This window comes from Rhinolophus hipposideros (assembly GCF_964194185.1).
Source record: "Rhinolophus hipposideros genome assembly, chromosome: 19".
Taxonomy (NCBI): Eukaryota; Metazoa; Chordata; class Mammalia; order Chiroptera; family Rhinolophidae; genus Rhinolophus; species Rhinolophus hipposideros.
Window position 1 is genome coordinate 375,121 of NC_138065.1, and position 21,548 is coordinate 396,668.

General features: G+C 45.6%; 2 protein-coding genes across 3 annotated transcripts in view; both read right to left on the reverse strand.

The window, feature by feature from the left end:
- The window catches only part of LOC308510680 (histone H1.3-like), a gene marked incomplete at both ends in the record, with an annotated part of 269,863 nt that overhangs the window by 150,968 nt on the left and 97,347 nt on the right, over positions 1-21,548 (reverse strand). The window lies entirely within an intron of this gene.
- Positions 12,693-19,174, reverse strand: HMGN4 (high mobility group nucleosomal binding domain 4). Of its 2 annotated transcripts, XM_081026721.1 has the most exons (5): positions 18,820-19,174; positions 18,237-18,523; positions 17,119-17,182; positions 16,706-16,797; positions 12,693-14,368 (listed from the first exon to the last, which is right to left on the reverse strand). In XM_081026721.1, exon 5 carries the CDS (start codon positions 14,288-14,290, stop codon positions 14,039-14,041), a length of 252 nt encoding a protein of 83 aa, XP_080882847.1. In that variant the 5' UTR covers positions 14,291-14,368; positions 16,706-16,797; positions 17,119-17,182; positions 18,237-18,523; positions 18,820-19,174; the 3' UTR covers positions 12,693-14,038. The 2 variants fall into 2 exon arrangements, with proteins under 2 accessions (XP_080882847.1, XP_080882846.1); XM_081026720.1 differs by lacking the exon at positions 16,706-16,797.

The following is a 21,548-nucleotide window of genomic DNA, read 5'->3' on the forward strand; positions in this document are numbered from 1 at the left end:
GTGTTCCAGGACCAAAATAATATTTTACCCAAGGTATCCAAGTTGTGACCTTTTAAAGCTGACTTAAATTTCACTTTTTTAAATTGAGTTTTGAAATTTTATTTTTAAAAATTAACAAAGATTTGAATATTTTTAAATTTCAGTTTTGAAAATGTAGTTTAACTTTGCAAATAATACGTTTTGAAATTTTAATTAGATTTACTTTTTGAAAATTGCAGTTCTGAATAGTTTAAATATTCACTTTAAATTTGATTTTGTGAATAAAATGTCTTAAAAATGTAAATATGGGACAATTATTTCCTTTATTTTAAAAACTTATTTGGCACCTATTACACAGTTTACTGACACATTATTCGTTTCGTATTTATATCACAGACACTTGATCCTGACTCCAGTGAGAACCAGGACAACAGCTGGAATGTCTCCTTGAGAGCGGGATGGGATTTAGTGCCCAAGTGGATAAATATGAACACGTAGTGTTTTTTAAATGTAGAATGTTTGTGTGGGAGTGTTTGTAAGATCATTACATCAACTAACTTGTTTGATCAAAGTAAATTTCCCATTTGCGTGGCATCCAAATGTGGATTCATTATTCAGGATTCCTGCTCTTGCCTCCCGGAGAAAGGCCTTTGCTTTTTGGCAGCCTCTACTTGGGAGGCTGGAATAGTCCCTGAACTCAGACCAGCATCATCTGCTATGCAGTAGAGGGTGATGATCACTCTTTAGAAACCCTGAATGTCTCCATTGCTGCTGTCAGACAATGTCGATCCGACCTTCCACCATCTCTCATGTGATCTTTTAGATAACCTCTGCTCTGTCCCCCAACCCCCCAAATTCTTTTCCGTATCCCTGTCCAACCCCAGTTTCCACTGTCATGGTGCCACTGGAGCAACTTTTAAAAAATCTCAATGGGTAACCACAATTGGTGAGCAACTTTAAGGGCTCCCTATTGCCCTCAGGATAAACAAAAAGGCCTCAATTTTTATTCCTAACGGTTAAAAATGTCCATTCTTGCGGGTGGTACATTCTTTCAATCCCTAGGAGTTCTACCCCCAAATAGAGGCAGAACCACTGATTTGATTCATCTTATCCTATTTTGTCATAATCTCTCTTTTGAGACTCAAGTCCTATGGGGAAAAAAGGAGTTTTATACTGTTACGCTATCACCAGTGGCATAATAAAATAAACAAACCTATTAGGGAGATGGAGGAGGACTTTTGTAAGCAAAGATAAAGATGAATAGTGTAAAAACGTCTCTAAACCATACCAAAAAATTAGCTCTTCCCAGAGCAGTCCATTTAATCCTTCACCCAACCCTTACTCCAGGTGGCTCTAACGTCCTCACTTACTCTTTTTTTCCTATGTCATGTACTGCTTTTTGACATATTGCACAATTTTCCTTTTAAGTGTATGACATCTTTTCTGCTCTGAAAAGGTAATTCACTAGAGGACAACGATCCTGGTGTGATTTATTGACTTAGGCTATGTGCTTCGATGGGTCCCTTTTTCTTGGGGGTACTCAGTTGCCGTTAATGTTAAGTCAAGTTCTTAAATTGAGGACATCATCCTAATAGAAGCACATGAATGAATTAAATTTGATGGAAAGAAGGAGAAAGAAAAACAAGATATTTACCAAGGTCCCGGGTCTGAAAATCTACCTCCCGAAATGGAGGGCAGGGAAAGACCCAAGCAAGAGGCTGCCACACTCCATCTAGCCATTAATAGAGTTCATTATCACATACGCGGTGTATTGTTGGCAGCTGCAAGACGAACCCTGTGTCGCTTGGCAGGCGCCAGAAAATTATACAGGGAAAGGGGATTGGTCACAGGTAGTAGTATGTGATTTCTACCAGGTACACAAATTACTTGGCATGGTTGACCAGCTCAGGACAACCAGATCCAAGGCGTACCAGGGGGCAGGGAAGGGGTGCTGGCTTATGTCCGGAGGAACATGGATATAGATAGTCTCCAAGAGGGGTTGCAGTCAGCAATCTCCCCTCTGGCCCGGGTCCAGCTCGTGGGTCAGGCAGCGGTCACACCTTGGAGCAGTCTCTCCTGCACATTCCACCCCTCGTGACCGGCTCTTACAATCTCAGGGCACCACCCCGTCTTCCGCAAGGTGCCCTGAGTGGTCAGCAAGGGGGCTTCATTAGCAGGGAAGTAGCTCGCTTGGTCACCCGTTGGCTGCACTGGAGACACAGCTGAAGAAGGCATTGCCAGGTCCCACGTGTCACCCTACTTCCTAGGACCAAGGGGAAGCGTCCAATATGGTGGCGACATTAGGCACAGTTGCAAGAATGGGAGGCGCCACCTTATTCAGTCCTTTGCAGCCCACTATTTTCGGCAGGCGCCTACTGGCTTTGGTAGCCGCCACTCTGGGCTGCTACAGCCGCCGTGTGCATGGCGCACAGTGCCCACGCGATGGCGCGCTTGGATCGTTTCCGGCGTTCCCTGCGTCTTCCCTGGAACCGGTGTTGCTTGAGTGAACTGCGAGGTTGCCGAGTGGTTGCGCCCATCAGTCAGGGTTACGGAGAATAATGATATCAAAACAGATTTGCTGCACGACGAGGACAGTGAAACAGATGCGCATCGAGGACACACAGGAGTGAGACAGACCTGTTTGAAGGGGGGATGAAAAACGACGCAAAACGTGAGCTCCTTCGAGCCGGATTCGAACCAGCGACCTAAGGATGCCTGAACGCTCGGCCACTACAGTCCTCCGCTCTACCAACTGAGCTATCGAAGGGAGCGCGTCAGTGGCGGCCCCTCCGCGCCTGCCAACGCTGCGGCAGTGTGGCAAATGCGCGTGCTCACAGCCGCCAGCATCCGTGCTACCGACAGGAAGGTTTCGATCACTTTTTTTTTAACACAAGTAGAAAGTATTCTCATTCAAATGCTGGTAAATTATACTGGTAAATTTTGCAAAGGTTAGCTTCTTGTCTAGTTTTCTGTGACCGTCTGAAGCTCAAAACGGCTATTACTCTCTTGTTAAGGAAAGGCGACCTCAGCACCGCTTTGTTCTCCTTCACAGTCCTTTAAAGTTCGTTACAATGTCATCCAGAGGAGCCACACACGGGACTAGTGGTCCCCCCTGCACAAGTAGCACCTTGAGACCAGGCTTCGTTCACTTCTCCAGGGCACAAAGAATGATCGTTTGTCTGAATAAGAATTAAAAGCAAGTTACCGATCACTTCATTTGGACGTTAACCTCCTCAAATCTTCATGGAACATCTATCGTGAGAGGGGCCAACCTGAATGAATTAAACATAAACTTTTATCTCCTCCTTAGCCCCAATTGACTGAATAAGTTATCCTTTTTTATAGGTGTATTTAGTATTATCCATTTTATCAAAGTATGCTTTTCAAAAAGTTAAATACATGATTCATACAAATGCAAAACAAAAATACTTGTCGAAAGATCTGTTAATGAGAGAAGCAGCAGGATGGTAAAAGTAGTCCAAAGAAGCTGACTCTCAACACTCAAAACTCTCCAAGAACAGTTGCCCCTGAGCCTCTGTCCTTCGGTCTTTACCTTTTCCAGTATCTCTGCACCCTAGACCTTTTATGGTGGGGATGGTGCTTCAGAATCACCTGAGGAGCTCACCTGTGCAGAGCGCTCGCCCTCCCACAGACCAAGTATCCAAACAGTAGGGCCAGGGGGCGATGAGCCCAGGCTCTGGCGTTGCAGTGAGGCCGAAAGAGCTGGGCAGAGCTAGGAACCGCAGCCGCTCGCCACGCTCTAGTCTAAACTTCATGTTGATAACGGCCAGGGTCCTAGTCTTGAAGCTAAAGAGTGTGAGACAAAACTGAACGCCCAACGTGGGGCTCGAACCCACGACCCTGAGATTAAGAGTCTCATGCTCTACCGACTGAGCTAGCCGGGCACTTATAATCCATCTTCCCTAATCTACTATAGGAAATAGAAATTCTTCTTGGGACCATTGAGAACATAGGATTCTGGATTTTATAGGATTGTTTTTGTCTTATATTCAAAATGACATGAAACTCAAAGAAATATTCTCTGAAATTATTAACATGCATTCCACCCACTTTGACTACCTCTTCCCCTTTACCCCATGCTCACCAACCTGTAGTGCAGACCACAAAATGCAATTTTGTTTTCATATAAAATACATGACAACCACAGGACACATAGGATCCAGTGATTTTTTTTGTATGTTTTGTCAACCACTAACGGCAAAAGCTTATTGAATATAATGGATGCTCAACAAACACCTGCTTAATGAGTGCACCTTGGGACGCTCCAGGAGAGAGAAACTGCCCCTCTCAACAAGGACGCAGAGCCCCATGTCCTGAGCGACGGGGGGAATACCCAACGCTGTCCTCGAGAGGAAATAACACCTCAATTCTATAGTGCAGGGTTTTGGTTTTTCCATTTAAACCCATGTCTCTCGTGTGGGGAATGAATGATGGATGACACGGTATTGAGATGTGGCCGTCATCTCCCTGTACATTTCACACGGTCACAACCTTGGGGGCGGAACTTCAGGAAATAGCGGAAACATTTGCCTTTGCAAGAGTCACTTTGGACCTGATGAAAAACTGAATACAAGCCAAAATGAAGAAAAATACTTTTTACAGGTGTTGTCAAGTTACGTGTTGGGATTAAGTGCAGATCCAGCCTGCCCATTTCTACATGAACGTATAGCAGTTTAATTTCGTTGAATGGCAGCGGTCGCAATTTCTGTTGTGTGAGAAGTTTAACTCTTACGACATAAAAATTCAGTAGAATAACAAAACAGGCGGGCTCGTCCGGGATTTGAACCCGGGACCTCTCGCACCCTAAGCGAGAATCATACCCCTAGACCAACGAGCCACTCGCTTGCTTCGCTTCCTGAAAGTCTTAAATATTTAGTAAATTTCTCGGTGTTTCGTTTATGTGTCAATGTGTATAAGTGCTATTTTCTGTTGCTCCCCCTTCCTCGCCCCTTGTCCCGCCCCTCCCCCCACTTCCATTGCTCCCTCCGTTCGTTTTGAAAACCAGGTCAACGTGGCTCTCTCTCAGAAGTTCCCCGGATTTCCCCGCAACCCAATCCTCTAAGACTGTGTAAAGCCCATCCCTCAAAGGTGGCTGACTCGTCCCAGCCTTTGTTAGAGATACAGAAACCTGCGCCCTGTCTCCGGAGCGAGGCCCGCAGGCTGCGTCTTGACAAGGTCCCTCCGTGCGCTGCCGCCGTAAACTCGGGATTGAAGCGGCCCCCGCGCGTTCCCCAAACCCACGTGGAGTTCTTGCTCGATCTCAGCATTGTCCACGGAAAGTTGTAAACACAGGTGACCATTCACTCAGCAGTATATGAAGCTGTGAGGTCGTGAATAAACGAGGGCCACGAGCTGCACGAGGAACGAGGGGTACATAATCAGGGCGCTGAAAGTCTGTTTTGGTGGAAAATGAGGCCGACTCGAGAGGCGTCTCAGCAGGAAAGGACAGGACGGAGGGACAGGTCGGTGACGCGCGGCGTGGGCCTGTTACAGGGCTCGTCCTTTTTCACGTGAGCGGTCACAACGTGCGCGTCTCAGGACGGGATTCCTGCCGGGCTGTGCGAGGGACGGTCCTCCCCGATGGGGACCCTGCTGAGCCTGGAGACGCTGGGCCCGCCGGCTCACACCAGCCCTCATTTCAGTCACTCAGGACTTGCCTGTGTTTCAGATATTTCGAGAAAAGTCTTTGGCCACAGCAGTGGTGACACTCTCTCCTTCAGATGAAATTAGAAACCGCTAAGGCGTCTCCGGGGCCAAGGTCCTGAGCAGCGGCGGGCGCCCGTAGGTGCTCGGGGTTCCCTCGGCGGGTCGGCAGTCTCCTAAGAGGGGCCAGGACCAGGTTTTCCCTGCGCTCTGGAACAGCAACCGCAGCACAAAAAGGAGCTCTGGCCCGTACGGGGATCGAACCCGCGACCTTGGCGTTATTAGCACCACGCTCTAACCAACTGAGCTAACCGGCCAGCTGCGGGAACTGGCTTTCAAATAGCGTCCAAGAAGGCACAGCGGTTCTTGACGTTGCTTTCCTGTGGCCAATAGCATAAGGCGTCGGAGCAGTTGGACTCGCCCACCGGCCGCGGAGCTCCTCCTTCTTCCAACGTTGGACCCGGTTTCCGAGCCGCGAGGCGGAGCTAACAATCCGTCGCCTCCCCTTTCTGGGATCTCGGGCGAAAACGACTTCTGTCCCTTGGGTCCCAACCAGCAGACACCACAGAGGGCCGTTAATTTATTGAGTCCCGGACAGTTCTCCAGGTTGTTCCTCTTCGGCCGCTCCATTGGGTGTGTTTTTCTCTTTCCAATTTCATTCGTTTCAGATAAAGATATCCCAAAATACCCGAAAGTAATCCTATTTCCCCCTCTACGTATACAGTTCTATACGCAGTGGCTAAACGAACACCGTAAGACATTAACGAAGACAAGAATAGATGGTATGATTGGACATTTTAAAAATGTAATGTCTGATTGTGTAGACAAAAGGGACTTGGAGATGCCGGGGATCGAACCCGGGACCTCATACATGCGAAGCATGCGCTCTACCACTGAGCTACATCCCCTGCCCCTCGACGCTCCAGGTTGTTATTCTTCCCAACTCTTTTAAGCCTATTTTTATCCTCGGGCAGTGGTAAGATTTTTCTGAATACTAAAGCTACATTTTCCATGTATTTAGCAAAACCTTGAAATGGGACAACCGTCATCGATATTCCAAATGGAGGAACCTTGCAGCCATTCGACCCTTGCCAGCGCTTAACCTAGAGAATAAGGGAAAGAGCTAAGTATCTGAAAAGATGACCAGGAAAAGCAGAGCGCGACTCTCCCTTAATAGCTGCTTTCCTTGTTTTCTTTTCTCCAAAGACAGCTGAGGCCCAGCACAAAATCAAAGCGTTCCGGCTGTCGGTCGATCCATATTCACGTGTCCAAAATGCCGCGGAAGATATGATTCAATAAACCCGTTAAATCACAGCGGCGGATCGGCTTTTTTTTGCAAGTGGTCTGTTGGGACAAAAATGTAGAATATTTGAGCTATTTCTCCGGGAAGCCTAGGAACTGAAGGCCACAGTTCTGTAGTTTTTGACTGCTCTGTGTTCTATACAGTCTAATATGTATCTCTATACTCTCTCTATATATACTTGTACAGTATATATACATATATTATCGCAGATACATAGATACAGATATAAAGATAGAATTTGGGGAACATTATAATTAATATCACAGGGCTGACCTCGGTCTTAAAGACAACCCTCGTTGTGGCTGAGTTTCTATGCTTATTGGGGTATTAATAAACATTTTTTGAACGACCAGCTTTGAATGGGAATCACAGGTGAAACCTCTAAAACCACGCTCGCATTCAAATATATAGTTAAATTGACCACAGTTGAAGTGCCAGATATTTTTGGAGCGTGAGCCCGGATAGCTCAGTCGGTAGAGCATCAGACTTTTAATCTGAGGGTCCAGGGTTCAAGTCCCTGTTCGGGCGTCCACCTTTTCTTCCCCATTCTGCAATTTTATCCCAACAATTAAGAGGAAGGAAGGTGTTCTCAACAAACAGGTTGATTTCTCTCAAAAATAAGAGGGAATATCCTGAGCACAACATAGACTTCACAAATTAGGACTTGTTAGGGAAATAAAAGGGCCTTTTAGTAAGCTGGCTGGAAATCACAGCATATAAAACATTTTATCTAGAGCACAAGTTTCACAAACAATAGTCACCAGTCATCAGTCAAACTCGTTCTTGAAAGGCAACAAAAGCTTAAAACTGCTCCCTCTTCCCTATATCAGCGTGTTTCTTTCTGATGACTTCTGGGGACGCCCAAGTTAACCCGATTGAGATGGTGGGCCTCGTACTCAGAATTTATGGCCTAGTGGCAGTGGCTTCCAGGATTTTTTGGCCAGGACCAGTTTGAAGTTGAGTTTACCACTAGACCCAGACATACCCATGTAACAGCAACGCTTGCCTAAATTACCACTTACTCTTGCCACGTGCACTACATTCCGATGGTATCTCAGATTCTATCTTATTCTTTAAAATGCTGGGTGCCACCCACCATTAAATTGATTTCAAATCCACCTCCTTGGGAAACACTGGGCTGTAGGGTACTCATACACATGAAATGTGACATAGAGTGCAGGGTGATGGGTGTTATGCTGCCTGCTCCACCCCTTCCCCTAAATACAAGTCCCCTGTCCTGGAGTTACCCAAAGCCTCCTGTCACCTGAGTGCACAGGTACAAACATTGTCCCTGCCCTGTTTAGCAGCCCTTGATGGAGACTTCACTTGGTAATTGCCCAAAGCTGAACATTCACCCTAATAGATCCAGAAAATAACAGAGAAATTAGCTTTTTCCTTGCTATTAAAAATGGTCAAATGAGCACAAAACCACACACACACACACACACACACACACACACAAACTGGACTAGTCAACCAAGAGAGGATCTGAAATTAAAGCTACGAGGAAATAATGCAAACAACATGTATTATGGACAGCTAACCCAAGATTCCAGGGCAGGCCTGTATAATCCACACCTTCATTTTTCCTTTTTCCCTTTTGCTCCTACTTTAATTCCTCCCTATCTCATAAATAATATGAGAGGCCAAGCATTCACTGTAATAGTTTTTGTTTCCTTTCCCCCCTTAATTTCTAACTATAAAGAGAAATCTTCAACTGACTGCCCTCACATACTGCCACCTGGTTCAGTTGGACCAGTTGGCATTTTGCTAGTTTAGAAAATTTTGCTGTCATAAATCTTTGTTTTACACAGCTCGGTGTTATAAAGACACCACTCTGATAATGGTTACTCAACGCTTTGAGATGATCAGTGAGGCCCAGGAGACTTCATACGAGAAACCTCCAGAAACTACAGGTGTTTGCCCTGAAGGAAACATGACGGAATAGCCTTCCTCTGTGCTGCCACTCTTGTTGCTCAGATGTGGCCTAAAACCCCTAGGAAAACACTTTCCTTCATATGTGGGACATGCCACACCAAGAACTGAGCCTTCCTGGTGATGAAGGACTGGCATGGGTATGACATACACCAAATGAGCCACCTGAAATAATGCTTTAATAACCCATCAGTGCTGCTTTCCAATGGTTGATCAGCGATGCTTTCAGGGAAAGATCTTAATCAAAATGGGGGAAAATGTAAAAATAACATAAACGGAGCAGGGCTGCTGTCCCAGAGAAACTGCCTTGCACGTCTTACGTTTCCACCTTTGGGATGTTAAAACAGGGCAAGATAATCTTCAAACTGGACATAAAACAACACTGCGTCCCCAAAGAACTGTTTGCAAAGATAAGTAGAAAGCAGATAAAATGACTACTGGACTGATGGCTACTGGACTGAAAATTAAAAACATTGTTTGGAGTTAGCATCGCATGTTAGCTTATCTGCACCAATAGCAATGCTTTCCTTCTAGATGGAATTGTTCCCCTTCCCCCTCTCATAAATACCCACTGCCTTTGTCTCCGCCTGGGAACACTATTTGGGCTCCTGCCAGAATCACTGCTTCCCAAATAGCTATTCTTATTGATCTCAAGTCAATGCTTTCTGCCTCTCACTTTGGCCTCTTATTTTAGGTTAACACATATGAATTAATGGGCTGAACTCTTGATTTATCTTTGTGCCAATCCAGCACTTCATGTGATTAACTCCATCACGGCATCTAGAGGAAACTTGAGCTGGAGTAAAAAACCTAATAACAACATTACTGATATCTACAAGGGAGGAGGGCGACTTGCCATGTGCCAGTCACTGTGTGAAGCATTTTTGCAGGGTTTCTTGGGGACTGGTGAACTTGGATGAGGGAAAAAAAAATTTACATCTTTAAAATCTCTAAACTCTAACTGAAATTTAGCATATCCTTCACCTATGAATGTAGGCAACAAACTACAATCTGAAGAGAAGTACCTGTGGCTTTGTCACCAAGAAAAATCACAGACATTTTCGTATCACAATGCAGTTGTTACAAATATCTCCTACATAATTAACTATTTCAAAATTACAGTTGTCATAAGGCCGATCTTAATGTTTAATATTTAATACATTATTTTAATGAAAAAGCACACACATTACTACATTGCGAATTATTTTAATTGTTTGCTGTTCCCCAGTATAATTGCTTTTTTAACCTTTTTTAAAATTATTATTCCTTTTTAAAATACAATCTCGAGAAGGGCTCCTTGGCCTCCATCGTGAAGCCAGAGGGCCCCCAGGTACCTAAAAGGTTAAGCCGTCCCTCCCCGAAGAGACCTCCTGGTGCCAACAGTCCCCTTCGGCCCGAACTTCACGAAAGGGGACATTGGGTTAGAGCCCGGGACCCGAAGCCCAAGCAAGGTCCGCTAGGGGTCCGAGAAGCAATTCAGGAGAGAAGTTCACAATCGCAGCCTCCCCAGCGCCTGGGAATCGGGGCGCAGGCCAGGCCCGCCCGGCGGGAGGGACCAGCCACGAGGCAGCCCTCCGAGCGGCCTAGAGGGGACCGGAAGTGCGTCCGCGCGGTGCGGCCGGAGGCGGGTGTCACGTGCTCGCCCGGGTGCGTCCTCCCGCAGTTTCGGGCTCACGTAGGTCCTTTTATGACGAGAGGGCGGCCACAGGAGGTTTTGGAGGGTGAATGAAGTCTGTCTTGAGAGGACCGCGGTGATCCCTGCTGAGAAGCGAGAGGGGCGGGGCCGGGTACGAGGAAATGATTGTCCCTGCCTCCTCTTTCCATCGCTTCCAGGACCAGTGCCTCAGTTTTGAGCGTTACAAGTTTCCGTATTGCGAAATGATCACTCAGGCTGTTTCATGTCAGACACACAAGTCCTCAAAATATTTGTAAACCAGGATGTCAATTTATGAATTTGCAGATAGCAGTGGAAGTGCCTAATGGATCAGCAAAGTAGGCAAGGAGATTTAAAGGCTGAGTTACGGTTTCCTAATTTACCCTTCGCCACTTCAGGAGTATTTTTGTCTAAAAAATGAGCATCCTCGTACAGAAACAGTATTCCTTCTAGCTTTATGTTGGGGGAGATACAATAACACTCTAAACCCCATATGACCACTTTCCCCCTGGAATTTATTGTCCTTTCTTCATTGGAAATTACAACTGTTAAGGTTATTGAATATTGTTACTTGCTTTTGATAGTTTACTAATGGTATCTTGGGAAATTCCTTAATTTGCTCAGATACACCAAATTATTTTCATTGGATGGGTTATATTTGAGATTGATAGCAGTGATGTTTCCAACAATGAGGAACCTTCTAGGCCCTGGAGGAGTTATAGACCTTGGTCTTATTCTGGATTTTGACTGTAGGACCAAAGGGCAAGTTATTTAATCTCTGTTTGCCTCGGTTTCACTAAATGTAAAGTAAAATGGGGATAGTAATACTGGATTCATAGGGTCACAGAAACAAAATGCATGTAAATCACTGGGCAGACAGTGTTTGGCAAATAATAAGCACTGAAGAGATGTAAAAAAACTAATACAAATTAGTTATGCATTTATTTTTTGATTGAACAAATTTGTTGAACATTTATTATGCACTATATCTCTTAAGCTCTTTACAATGTTATTACTCTTACTAGAATCCTTTCCTCACCCTCACTCCTTGCTGGTTTCATTTTACTGTTTGTCAAAATGCCCCAGGAGGCCCTTCCTAATACCCCTTCATGCTCTGGCATCAGGGTTTGGTCTCCTGCACACTACTGTGTGGTGACTTACTTGTCATTTGACTTTGGGCTCTGAGAACAGACAATGTTTATCTTGAATCCTGATCTGTTTGATAAAATGAAATCACAGATAAGTATTTGTTGTTTACTGAACAAAATGGGAGTGGGTATACTTGAGCAGAGGAAGAAAAATATGCACCGATAAAGCAGAATTTCTAGCAATTCACTTGTGACAGCCATCTAACTGGTCTTCCTCCTTAAACTCTTCCCTCCTTACAGCCTATTGCCCAGGCATCAGCCACACACACAAACAACTTAGATTGTGCCATTTCTCTGTTCAAAACTCTAATGGCATCCTATCACCTTCAGAGAAAAATTAGCCTAGAGTCCATTTTCTGGCCTCTGGCCATCTCTGCAGTCATATCAACTATCACTCTTACCCTCCCTCCAATTCAGTCATTTCTGCCTTCTAGTTCTTCCTCGCCATGTCAAAAACATTTCTACATCATCTCTGCATTTGCTACTCCCTCTCCTGGAATGCTATCCCCTCATATTCATGTCTTGTGTTCCTCTACTTCATTAAGTGCTCTGCTGAAATGTCATCTCATAAGAAAAGACTTTCCTAACCACCCTATCTAAATAGTATTCACTCACACTTGTTTACATAAGGCCCCTTGTCACACACTTTTACCTATACCCACTCCCACTGGAATATAACCTTGGTGAAAGCAGAAACTTTGTTTTGTTCACTGCTGTACCCCATCTCCATTCCCCAGGCATTTGGACAACACCTAGCATTAGAAAAAGGAAAAAAGGGTATAATAACCGCGAAAAAACAAAACTTTATATATACAGAATCTATGGTTGTCAATGTAGAAAACCCCAAAGAATATAGAGATATAAGAATTAATGAGAGTTTAGGAAGGTTGCTGGAGAGAAAAATGAACTTTAGCGAAAAACAGAAAATGTAGTAACTAAAAATATGCCATATAAAATAGCATGAAAAAGTATAAAATCCCTAGGAAATATTAATAAAAGAAGACAGTGATGGAGAAAATTATAAAAATTTATTGAAAGACATTTAAAAATCCTAAATAAATGGAGTTATACCATGTCCACAGAAAGATTCAACATTGTAATTTACAAATGCAATATAAATCCAATAACAATTCCAATACTTTTTGTTTTGTTTGACTTAGAATTTGTCAGTCTAATTCTAGAAGTTACATGGAAGAGCAAATGGCTATGAACAGCCAAGACACTCCCAAGAAAGAAAAATTTGGTGGAAGTGTTGGAGGTGGTAGTTGGATTTGTCCTGAGATATCAAGACTAATTTCTAAAGTTTCAGTACTCAGGATTGTATAGCACTGTCACAAGGTTAGACAAATTGACCAGTGAGTCAGAACAGAAACCATCAACAGAGAGAGAGAAAGCCAGAGACAGAGACAGAGAGACAGAGAGAGAGACTTGACCAATGAGGGAAGGATGAACTTTTCAGAAAATAGTGCTGGGATAACCACGTATCTATATGGAAAACAATATATATGTATATTATATTGAACTTCTATCTCATACTTTTCACAAAAAGCAGTTCAGGGAAGACTAAAGATAAATGTGAAAGCAAAACTATACAAGTTTTACAAGGCAGTAAAAAATTGCTTTAGGAGTTTGGGTAGGACATGATCCCCCATTACCAATTTGTATCCAGCTTTATAAGATACTTTTCAAAAGCAGTTACTTTCAGCAGGATATGGGAAACAATCCATAAAATTTTACAACTTCTAAACTCCCCTCCTCAAAAAGTCAACAGTCTTCTGTTGCTGTGTTGAACTGGAAAATTTTTCAGAAGTGGTAGACATTTTACATGAGGCGTGTTAAGAGCTTTTCACTGACATAGAGGAAACAAACTGAAAACTGCAGGATCCTCACTGGGATGATCCACAAACCACAAACAGAAATGTTGGCTCTTTTGAGCAACATCATCTCGATGTCATCACCAGAAAGCCTGAGTATTGTTCCCCAACACAACTGATTTTATGGGTGCCAAGGCATCGTGGCTCTTGGTTTCAGGAAGTCAGAGATATGCTGATGGCAGCAGGAAAGCAGAAGACGTGAGTTTTGCTTCCCCACACTGTAAGGCTTCTGAACCAAAGTGGCTGACATGTGGATGAAACCAAGAGTAATCTTCAAAACCAAGGTCAGGAAATCCTATGTCCACATGTCATTCCAACTTCTAAGACATTCTATTGCTGGCATTTGCCCTTTCCACAAAAGACAACAACAAAGTGCCCTGTGTGCTTACAACACAAGTTGAAAAAATCCTACACTTACATAAAATTTGATTAAAAAATAGTATTTCAAACAGTAGCCACTAGAAGAACAGAGCAGTTCCAATCACTTGGCATCTCCGGCACCTTCTGCTTTCTGTGGCTGGGCTGCAGGGTTGTTCCCATCCTTGCCACCATCTGCTTTCCCTTTTCTTCCTTTGGGCAGCTTCTCCCCCTTCTTTGCAGGAGCCTTTCTAGGCCTGGGCTCTGGTTTTGGAGGGGCAGGTTTAGCAGACAATCGTGCTGATCTCCTCTGTGGCTCCCCCTTCACCTTCACTTTGTCACCTTTAGCATCTCCTTTGGCCTTTCTCTTGGGCATGGTGACAGCAGTGCTCAGCAGGTGGCTTTGCCAGTCCAGGGTGTTCTTCTGTCTTCCTGACACTGCTCCCAGAAAGATCTTTTTAACACGACACCAAAAGCATAAACCATAAAGAGAAAGATTGGCAAACTTAACTACGTTAAAATTCAAATTTGACTATGTTAAAATCAATAATTAGTGTAGGTCAACAAGATAGCCTAAAAATGTAAACAGGTAAGTTACAAGCTGGGCAAAGATATTCACAACACATGTAACTGACAAAGAATTAGAATCCAGAATGTATTAAGAGTCCTACAGATCGATGAGAAGAGGACAAAATGAAAATTTAGAAACTATGGGCAAAAGTGTTAACAAGCACTTCTTAGAAGAAACGTGGATAGTGGTGAATAGCACGTAAAAATATGCTTGATCTCATTAATAATATGGAGAATGCATACAAAAATCACAGGATATAACATTTCACACCCATCACATTGATGAAAACTCAAATTGAGGAAAAAAAGAATATCTTGTCTCTAAATTGCTCCAGAGTGTGCTGACCTCACTATCTGGATAGGTGGGCAAACAGGGTTTTTTTGAAGAAAACTTAGATTTGATTTTTATGTTCCTTGCTTAAAAGTGACCACCTATAAATGGTGCTAAAACATCAAGTTATCTATTTTTCTCCCCTTCAATTTGATGAGCATTTTCAGAAACTGCATTTTCCTTCCTTCTTGTGGAACAGAGGGAGAAATGAGATTAGTACAAAGAGGGAGACACCTCAGTGGAGTGTGCCTCGAGTCAGTCATGGTTTCCTGTGAGGGATTCAGGAACAGGGGTTAAGATTGAGGAGAAACAGTTCTGTTCTCAGGCTTAACACCATTCACTGAGAAGCTAGTGTAAAATTCACTGGGCCCTGCTCTTTCCTTACTGTGTTCCCCACTTGCCTTCAAATATTCTGAATCACTGAGGGGCCAAAAGTCCCTGTTGCCCCCAAGACACACTGCAGTTCTACTGACCCAACACGACCTGACCTGCTCTCTCCTGACACATCCTTCTCTAGACATTACATGAATTTATCCCTAATTGTAGTCCCCTTTTCCTCTCTCCCAAATGCATCACTAAAGAAATGTTTGAACAATTCTTCAAGAACAAAAGGTTTTTTAAAAATCAAAATTTGTTAATAAAATATAGACGTTATAGAATTACAAATACTCCATCATGCATTTGAAAGAAAAAGTTATTAACCAGCAGATAAATCTTTTAAGTGATTTTATAACCTTGGGGAATACAAAGATGGGTCTTTCAATGGCATTACCAGGGAAAAAAATTATCAAGACATAAACAATAGTGGGGTTATTTTCCCAAGACATGGCAACAATTTTAAAGTTTTAGGAAGCTAACAATTCCCCTTTGTTAAAATAACGCTTCCAAGGACAAAATTATATTAACTGAGAACAGAACAACTTAGTGAAAGCTTTGAATCCTTTATCTTCATATTGTAAAAAACTGGACTGAAATTCTTGTGAAAGTTCTCAATTTAAGTTTTCATTTAAGGAGATTACTTCTTTTATAATGTGGAAAGGTATCACTCTCTCAGCAGCCTCAGGGGAGAGGGAACACCCGCTCTATCCTTTTCTTAAAATCCTTTTGTTAGATATGAAAACTTGCATTGTTTCATTAGAAAAAGATCCATGAAGTTTAAATTAACTGGTAGAAATACTATTTTTAAAAAAGACTAATAGTGAAATTAAAAGCAAATAACATATCTTTACAATAGAAATATGCAAATGATGTTTGCAATGACAAGGAGATGAAGGTGTGCTAAAATCTTCTGTGAAGTTAACTTCTGGGGATTCCCAAACTGTGTCAATAATGTACGTAATACATCAACCCCTGTCACCAGAAACAGGATGAATCTGTGTCTCCCCCCAAATTCATCGGATGACATCCTAACCCCCAGGACCTCAGAAGGTACTGTATTTGGACATAGGGCCATTAAAGCGGTAATTAAGGTAAAATAAGGTCATAAGAATGGGTTCTAATCCAATGTGACTGGGGTCCTTATGAGAAGAGGAGATTAGGTCACAGACACACACAGAGGGAGGATGCGGCAAGAGGGTGGTCATCTGCAAGCCAAGAAGAGACGCCTTGAAAAAAACCAAACCTGCTGGCACCCTAATCTTGAATTTGCAGCCTCTAGAACTATGAGACAATAAGTTTCTGTTGTTTAAGACATGTAATCTGAGGTATTTTGCTGTGGCAGCCCTAGCTGACTACTATAGGGATAAAGAGTGGAAAGACCTTAGTGACCTAAGAAACAACTTTGATTAGATTAATGTTGAGGTTTCACCCAACTCTCAAAATCTTTCTTCCATGTTTTTTTCTGTTCATCATGCCTCTGCCTCTAGTGTGAACGGACCAAGTCCCACCTACCTCATCCAATACTCGCCTCCACTCCAACAATCACAGGCCAGGCACATTTGAACAGCATCCTTTTGCTCCTTGACTGTTAGGGAACTGGGTTTCTGGAAGATAGTTCTAACTTGGGTTCTAGTTTCAATCCCACCCCAGTCAGAAGACCACCATCTTCTCTCAGCCTCTTTCTTAAGGCAGATGGGGCTTTGAGGTTGGAGGAAAGACCTGTAAGAAGTTTACTAACAGGAAGCTTAAGAAGGAGAGAATAAGGTATATAATTAAACAGTAAAATAAAAGAGGTGCAGTGTGCTACAGGAACTAGAGGTTATGTGATGTTTGTCACTCTCCCACCTTTCAAAGGAAACAGACAAGGCCGGCAGCCTGAGTTTCCATTTGGGGTTCATGAGGGTGTTAGGTACAAAGTGACTCACCTTGAAGCTAATCTTCCATCTTGACCCCTGAGTGAACTGGGACCTTTGGCTCCTGCTGAGAATCCTGGAATGAAGCATAGCTCTGCGCTAGTCTCCCAAGTCTCATTAGCTCTGTCTCTAGAGCGGGCTCTGTGACGTCATCAGTCTCCTAGAAACTGGTGCGCAGAACTCCCAGCACCTGCCGGTCTGACTGCCCACCCACATCCTTTCCCAGCACGCAGACCCCTGGCTTCAGCTCAGAAGCCACGTGGTCTGGGGGTGGAAGCCGGAGACCAGACAGTCCGCCAACCTAGACTGCGTTTCTGTACTGTCTCCTATTCAACTCTTGAATCCACAGGCTGGACCTGTCTGCCTGGTCTTCGCTCTCTCAGCCCCTTTGGCCATGGGGGGGCAGGGGAGGCACGCTGCTTTCACCAGAGGGGGATGGGGGTCAGGAAGGTGAGAAAGGGCCTGGCTGATAATGTATTTTGCCAGAGTGAGCCACAGGCTTCCAAACCAAGTGTCACCCACGCGTACCTGGCGGCCGGTGCCACTCCCAGCCTCCTGGCTGAGGCTCTGCCGCCCACAGGCCCCGGAGAGACCCAGGATGGACCCCGTCCCCGCTGGCCGGAACCCGGCCTCCGCTCAGGGCACCGCATGAACTCGCTCGTATGGATGAGTGGTGGAGAGGGCATTTTAAATAAAAATATCTTAGACAAATTGCTGCTGAGCATATGCCCAAGAACAAGGGACTCAGCAAGATGGTAAAAGCATGGCCTTCAGAGGTGTGAAGACAGTCAACTAACAGGGCTGGGAAAGGCGGTGGTGCACAAGCAGCCTGTTTAGACAAAAAAAAAAAAAAAGAGGAAAAGGAAAGAAAGGGAAGGGAAGGGGGAGGGGAGGGGAGGGGGGAGGGGAGGGGAGGGGAGGGGGGAGGGGAGGGGGGAGGGGAGGGGTGGGGAGGGGAGAGAAAGAAAAGAAAAGAAAAGAAAAGAAAAGAGAAAAGAGGAGAAGAGAAGAGAACGGTTTGGCTGAGGGCTGCCCTGTCTTTTCTCACGGCCATGAAAACGTCACGCTCACAGCAGGCACTTGAGGGGACCTGAGCACTGGGGTCTGAGAGCCTCGGCTTTCCTACTGACCTTAGGAAACGGTGACGGAAACGCTACAACGGGGACGGCGGTACGCCTACGAGGACATCCTCAGGGCGCAGCCGAGGTGCGGGTTAGCCGGAATAACGCGTCTTCTTCCCGGAAAGCGCCGGGTGCACCCGGGGAGCGCGGAAGCCGACCCGAGCCCCGCAGCCGTGAAAGGCAGCGGCCAAACCCAGTCCTGCGGCAAACGGCGCGCGGGTGACTTGCCTCAGGTCGCGGTCCTGGGCGGCGCCCGCAGTTGGTCCATTTTGTAACTTGGGGCTCTTTCGGTCTTTCTGGCGGGGAGAGCAGACGTCCACAGTGGAGGAAGGAACACTAGGCCCTTCGTTGTCCCCTCAGTAGGGGTGACTCACGGGTGACACCTCGAAACGCGGGGACGGCCCGCCGCGACCCCCCCCCCACCAGCACCGGGCCTGCGACCGCGGGGCCCGCCCGGAACCCGCCGTCCCGCCGCGCACTCGGAGCGCGTGGACCGAGGCCGGCGGCCGGCGTGGTGGGAGCCGCCACGGCCCCACGGCAGGAGGGACCCGGCGCCCACCCACGGGGACGCGCCCTGAGGTCCCGCACTCACCGAGCCTCCAGGCGGCACCTTCGGCGGGCGGGCCCGGACCGCGCAGGAGCGGCGGGCTGGGGTCCGCCGACAGGAAGGCGAGGAGCCGAGGATGCGCTTCCGGGGCTCGGCCGCCGCGCGCCCGGCCGGGAGCCGCTGCTGCGCTCGCGTCTGTGGGGGGGCCTGCGCAGCCGCCGGAGTCTACACCCGCCTCAGTACAAGGGGCCTGGGCGAGCCAGACAAGTAAAGGAGGGGGACGTGTTGAAGAGCGCGTGGAAATTTTAAAATGAATAAAAGGGTTTTTAGGAATTCATCCCATGGGGGGAGAAAAACATCGTGTTTCCGCCCGGTTTCGAACCGGGGACCTTTCGCGTGTGAGGCGAACGTGATAACCACTACACTACGGAAACGCGGTGAGAAGGAGCCTCCGGAGTCGGCACTACTACTGCGCGAGCACTCCCCCTGCGCATGCGCCTGCGCCTGCGCCTGCGCCTGCCCTGCCTTCTGCGCAGGCGTGGGCACCCGCAGTCCCAACCCTGCAGTACGGTGTGAAATCAGATCTCTAACCTCTTATACCGGAAATGACTGGGTACGCCAGCACAAAAGAGATTGTAATGGTTGCTAATAATCCATCATTATTACTCCTCAATCTGAATCACCGCTTTTTAATTGCTTCCCTTTTGCTTAAGGTTACTTCAGACGCACGCTGCAGCCGAGTGACTGGCGGGGCGAGCGCGCCGCGTGGACAGCGCTGGCGCCTCCGCTGCTCTTGGTAGCGCCGCTGCCTGCCGTGTATGCACTTTGCGCGGCACGAGCTCGTCGGTGGTCCGCGGAGAGAAGAGGTAAAAAGAGGCTGCACCAGCCGAGCCAGCCAGGAGTCGAACCTGGAATCTTCTGATCCGTAGTCAGACGCGTTATCCATTGCGCCACTGGCCCAAGTGCAGGCCGCTTGGTGGCGGGCTTTCCTTCATTAGAAACCAGGCGGCGGCACGGGTCCCGGGGCCCATCTTTTGCCATATTTGCAATGGGACTGATAATTTGGTTGCTGCACCGGCCCGAGTCCGCCGCGCACAAAAGCCGGGTGCACTTTTCCACCCCCCACGCACAAGGTGATCTGACCACCAGCCACTAACTGAGCAGGTCATGGTGGGTCGTCAGGCCCCAGGCCCATGACTTTTTAGTCAAAGGTTATCTGGGCCTTAAGCAGCCCCGTCCACTGTCCTTGTACATCAAGGTTCACAGACCCTTCAAATACCAGAAGCCATCCTCTGTTTCAGGCCCCGGGGAACCACTCTCAAGGGAGCACATGGTCTTGTTAACTGTCCTGCACCTTGTTTTTTCCCACCTTCACGCAATCTTCCTTCCCTTCCTTCCCTAATTCTAAGTGCACAAAAGATACTGCCAAACTGTCATTCCCGGGAGTATCTGAGACCTTGCTGGTGGGCAGTGTCGTGAGTTTGGCTCAAATAAACTCATAAAATTTCTCTACAGGTTTGGAATTTCTTAGCTCTGGTTTTTTCCTTGACTGTTTTTGCCAGAGCCCCAGCATCACCTCTCCTCCCCAGTTTATCGTCTCACCGGTATTACCGTTCAATAAATAAAATGATGGTGATGAGAGCTTGATGAAAACTAAACAAAAACCGGGAAAGGCAATAAGAAAGCCCAGCGGGAAATGTGTAGACGACAGAGAAATGCGGGTATCAGGGAGAAGAGGGATCTGGAACCGGGGCATCTCCAGGGAAAGGCCTGGAGCTGGGAGCAGACTCGGAAAAGTCCAATAATGTGGGAGAGCTGGAGGGGCAGGAGACAGGGACATGACCTCCTGGCTCGCAGGCCTTTGTAAGGCCTTTGGCTGTTACTGTAGGAAACTGGAGGCCCTTGTAGGGTGGCATGATCTGACTTTTTTGTCTCTCCTTGGGTTGTTAAATTTTTTTAGTTTTAAATAATTACTGAAGCAAGACTGTCCTAAGCACCCTTGTGCATGATGCTCCGAACGCAGGGCCTACATCTCAGAGTGGGACACCTTTAAAAGTTGGCGCCAGCTCTCACACACATGAATGCTCACTTCTGTGCTTTCTCAGAAAGCACATAAGTGTCTCTTATGTGTGGTTTCAGCCTCTCTGTATTTCTGAGAAGGAACCATTTTCCCCATGCCTGGTGAGCATTGTAAATAAGTTGAGGGCCACTAAACAGATGGGGTAAAACTGCCTGACATTGAGAATATATACATTGAAATTAGAAATTATTTGTTTTCAGTTGGTAAAGTTGCAACAGTCTTTAAGTAAAATACGCATGTTCCTGGATAAACATTAAAGTAGACCTAATTATGGATTTTTTCCTAGACAAAAGAACAGAGGTCTTCTAACCAGGTTTTGTACGGTGTACCCCTAGGGCAGTTTGGTGGTTATGGATTCCATCACAAAATAATACATATATATATATGATAAATGCATAATATTTCAAGGGTAAACCAATTATATTGAAATATGTTATCAAATATTAAAAACTTATAATATAGTAATATTCATTTCCCTTTATTAATGCACTAAATGACAATATCCTACAGGTCTAATAGATACTGAAATTTCAAAGCAGTAATGAGAATAATGATATTTTTTTTAATTTGCAACAAATCAAATTTGATTTGAAAATATTTGTGATTTCCAATAGTGGTCAAGTCTAAACTACAGCTGTGACTTGTTGCCTCTTATATTCATTGTAATGGAAGAAAATACAAAAGCTCAGTTATT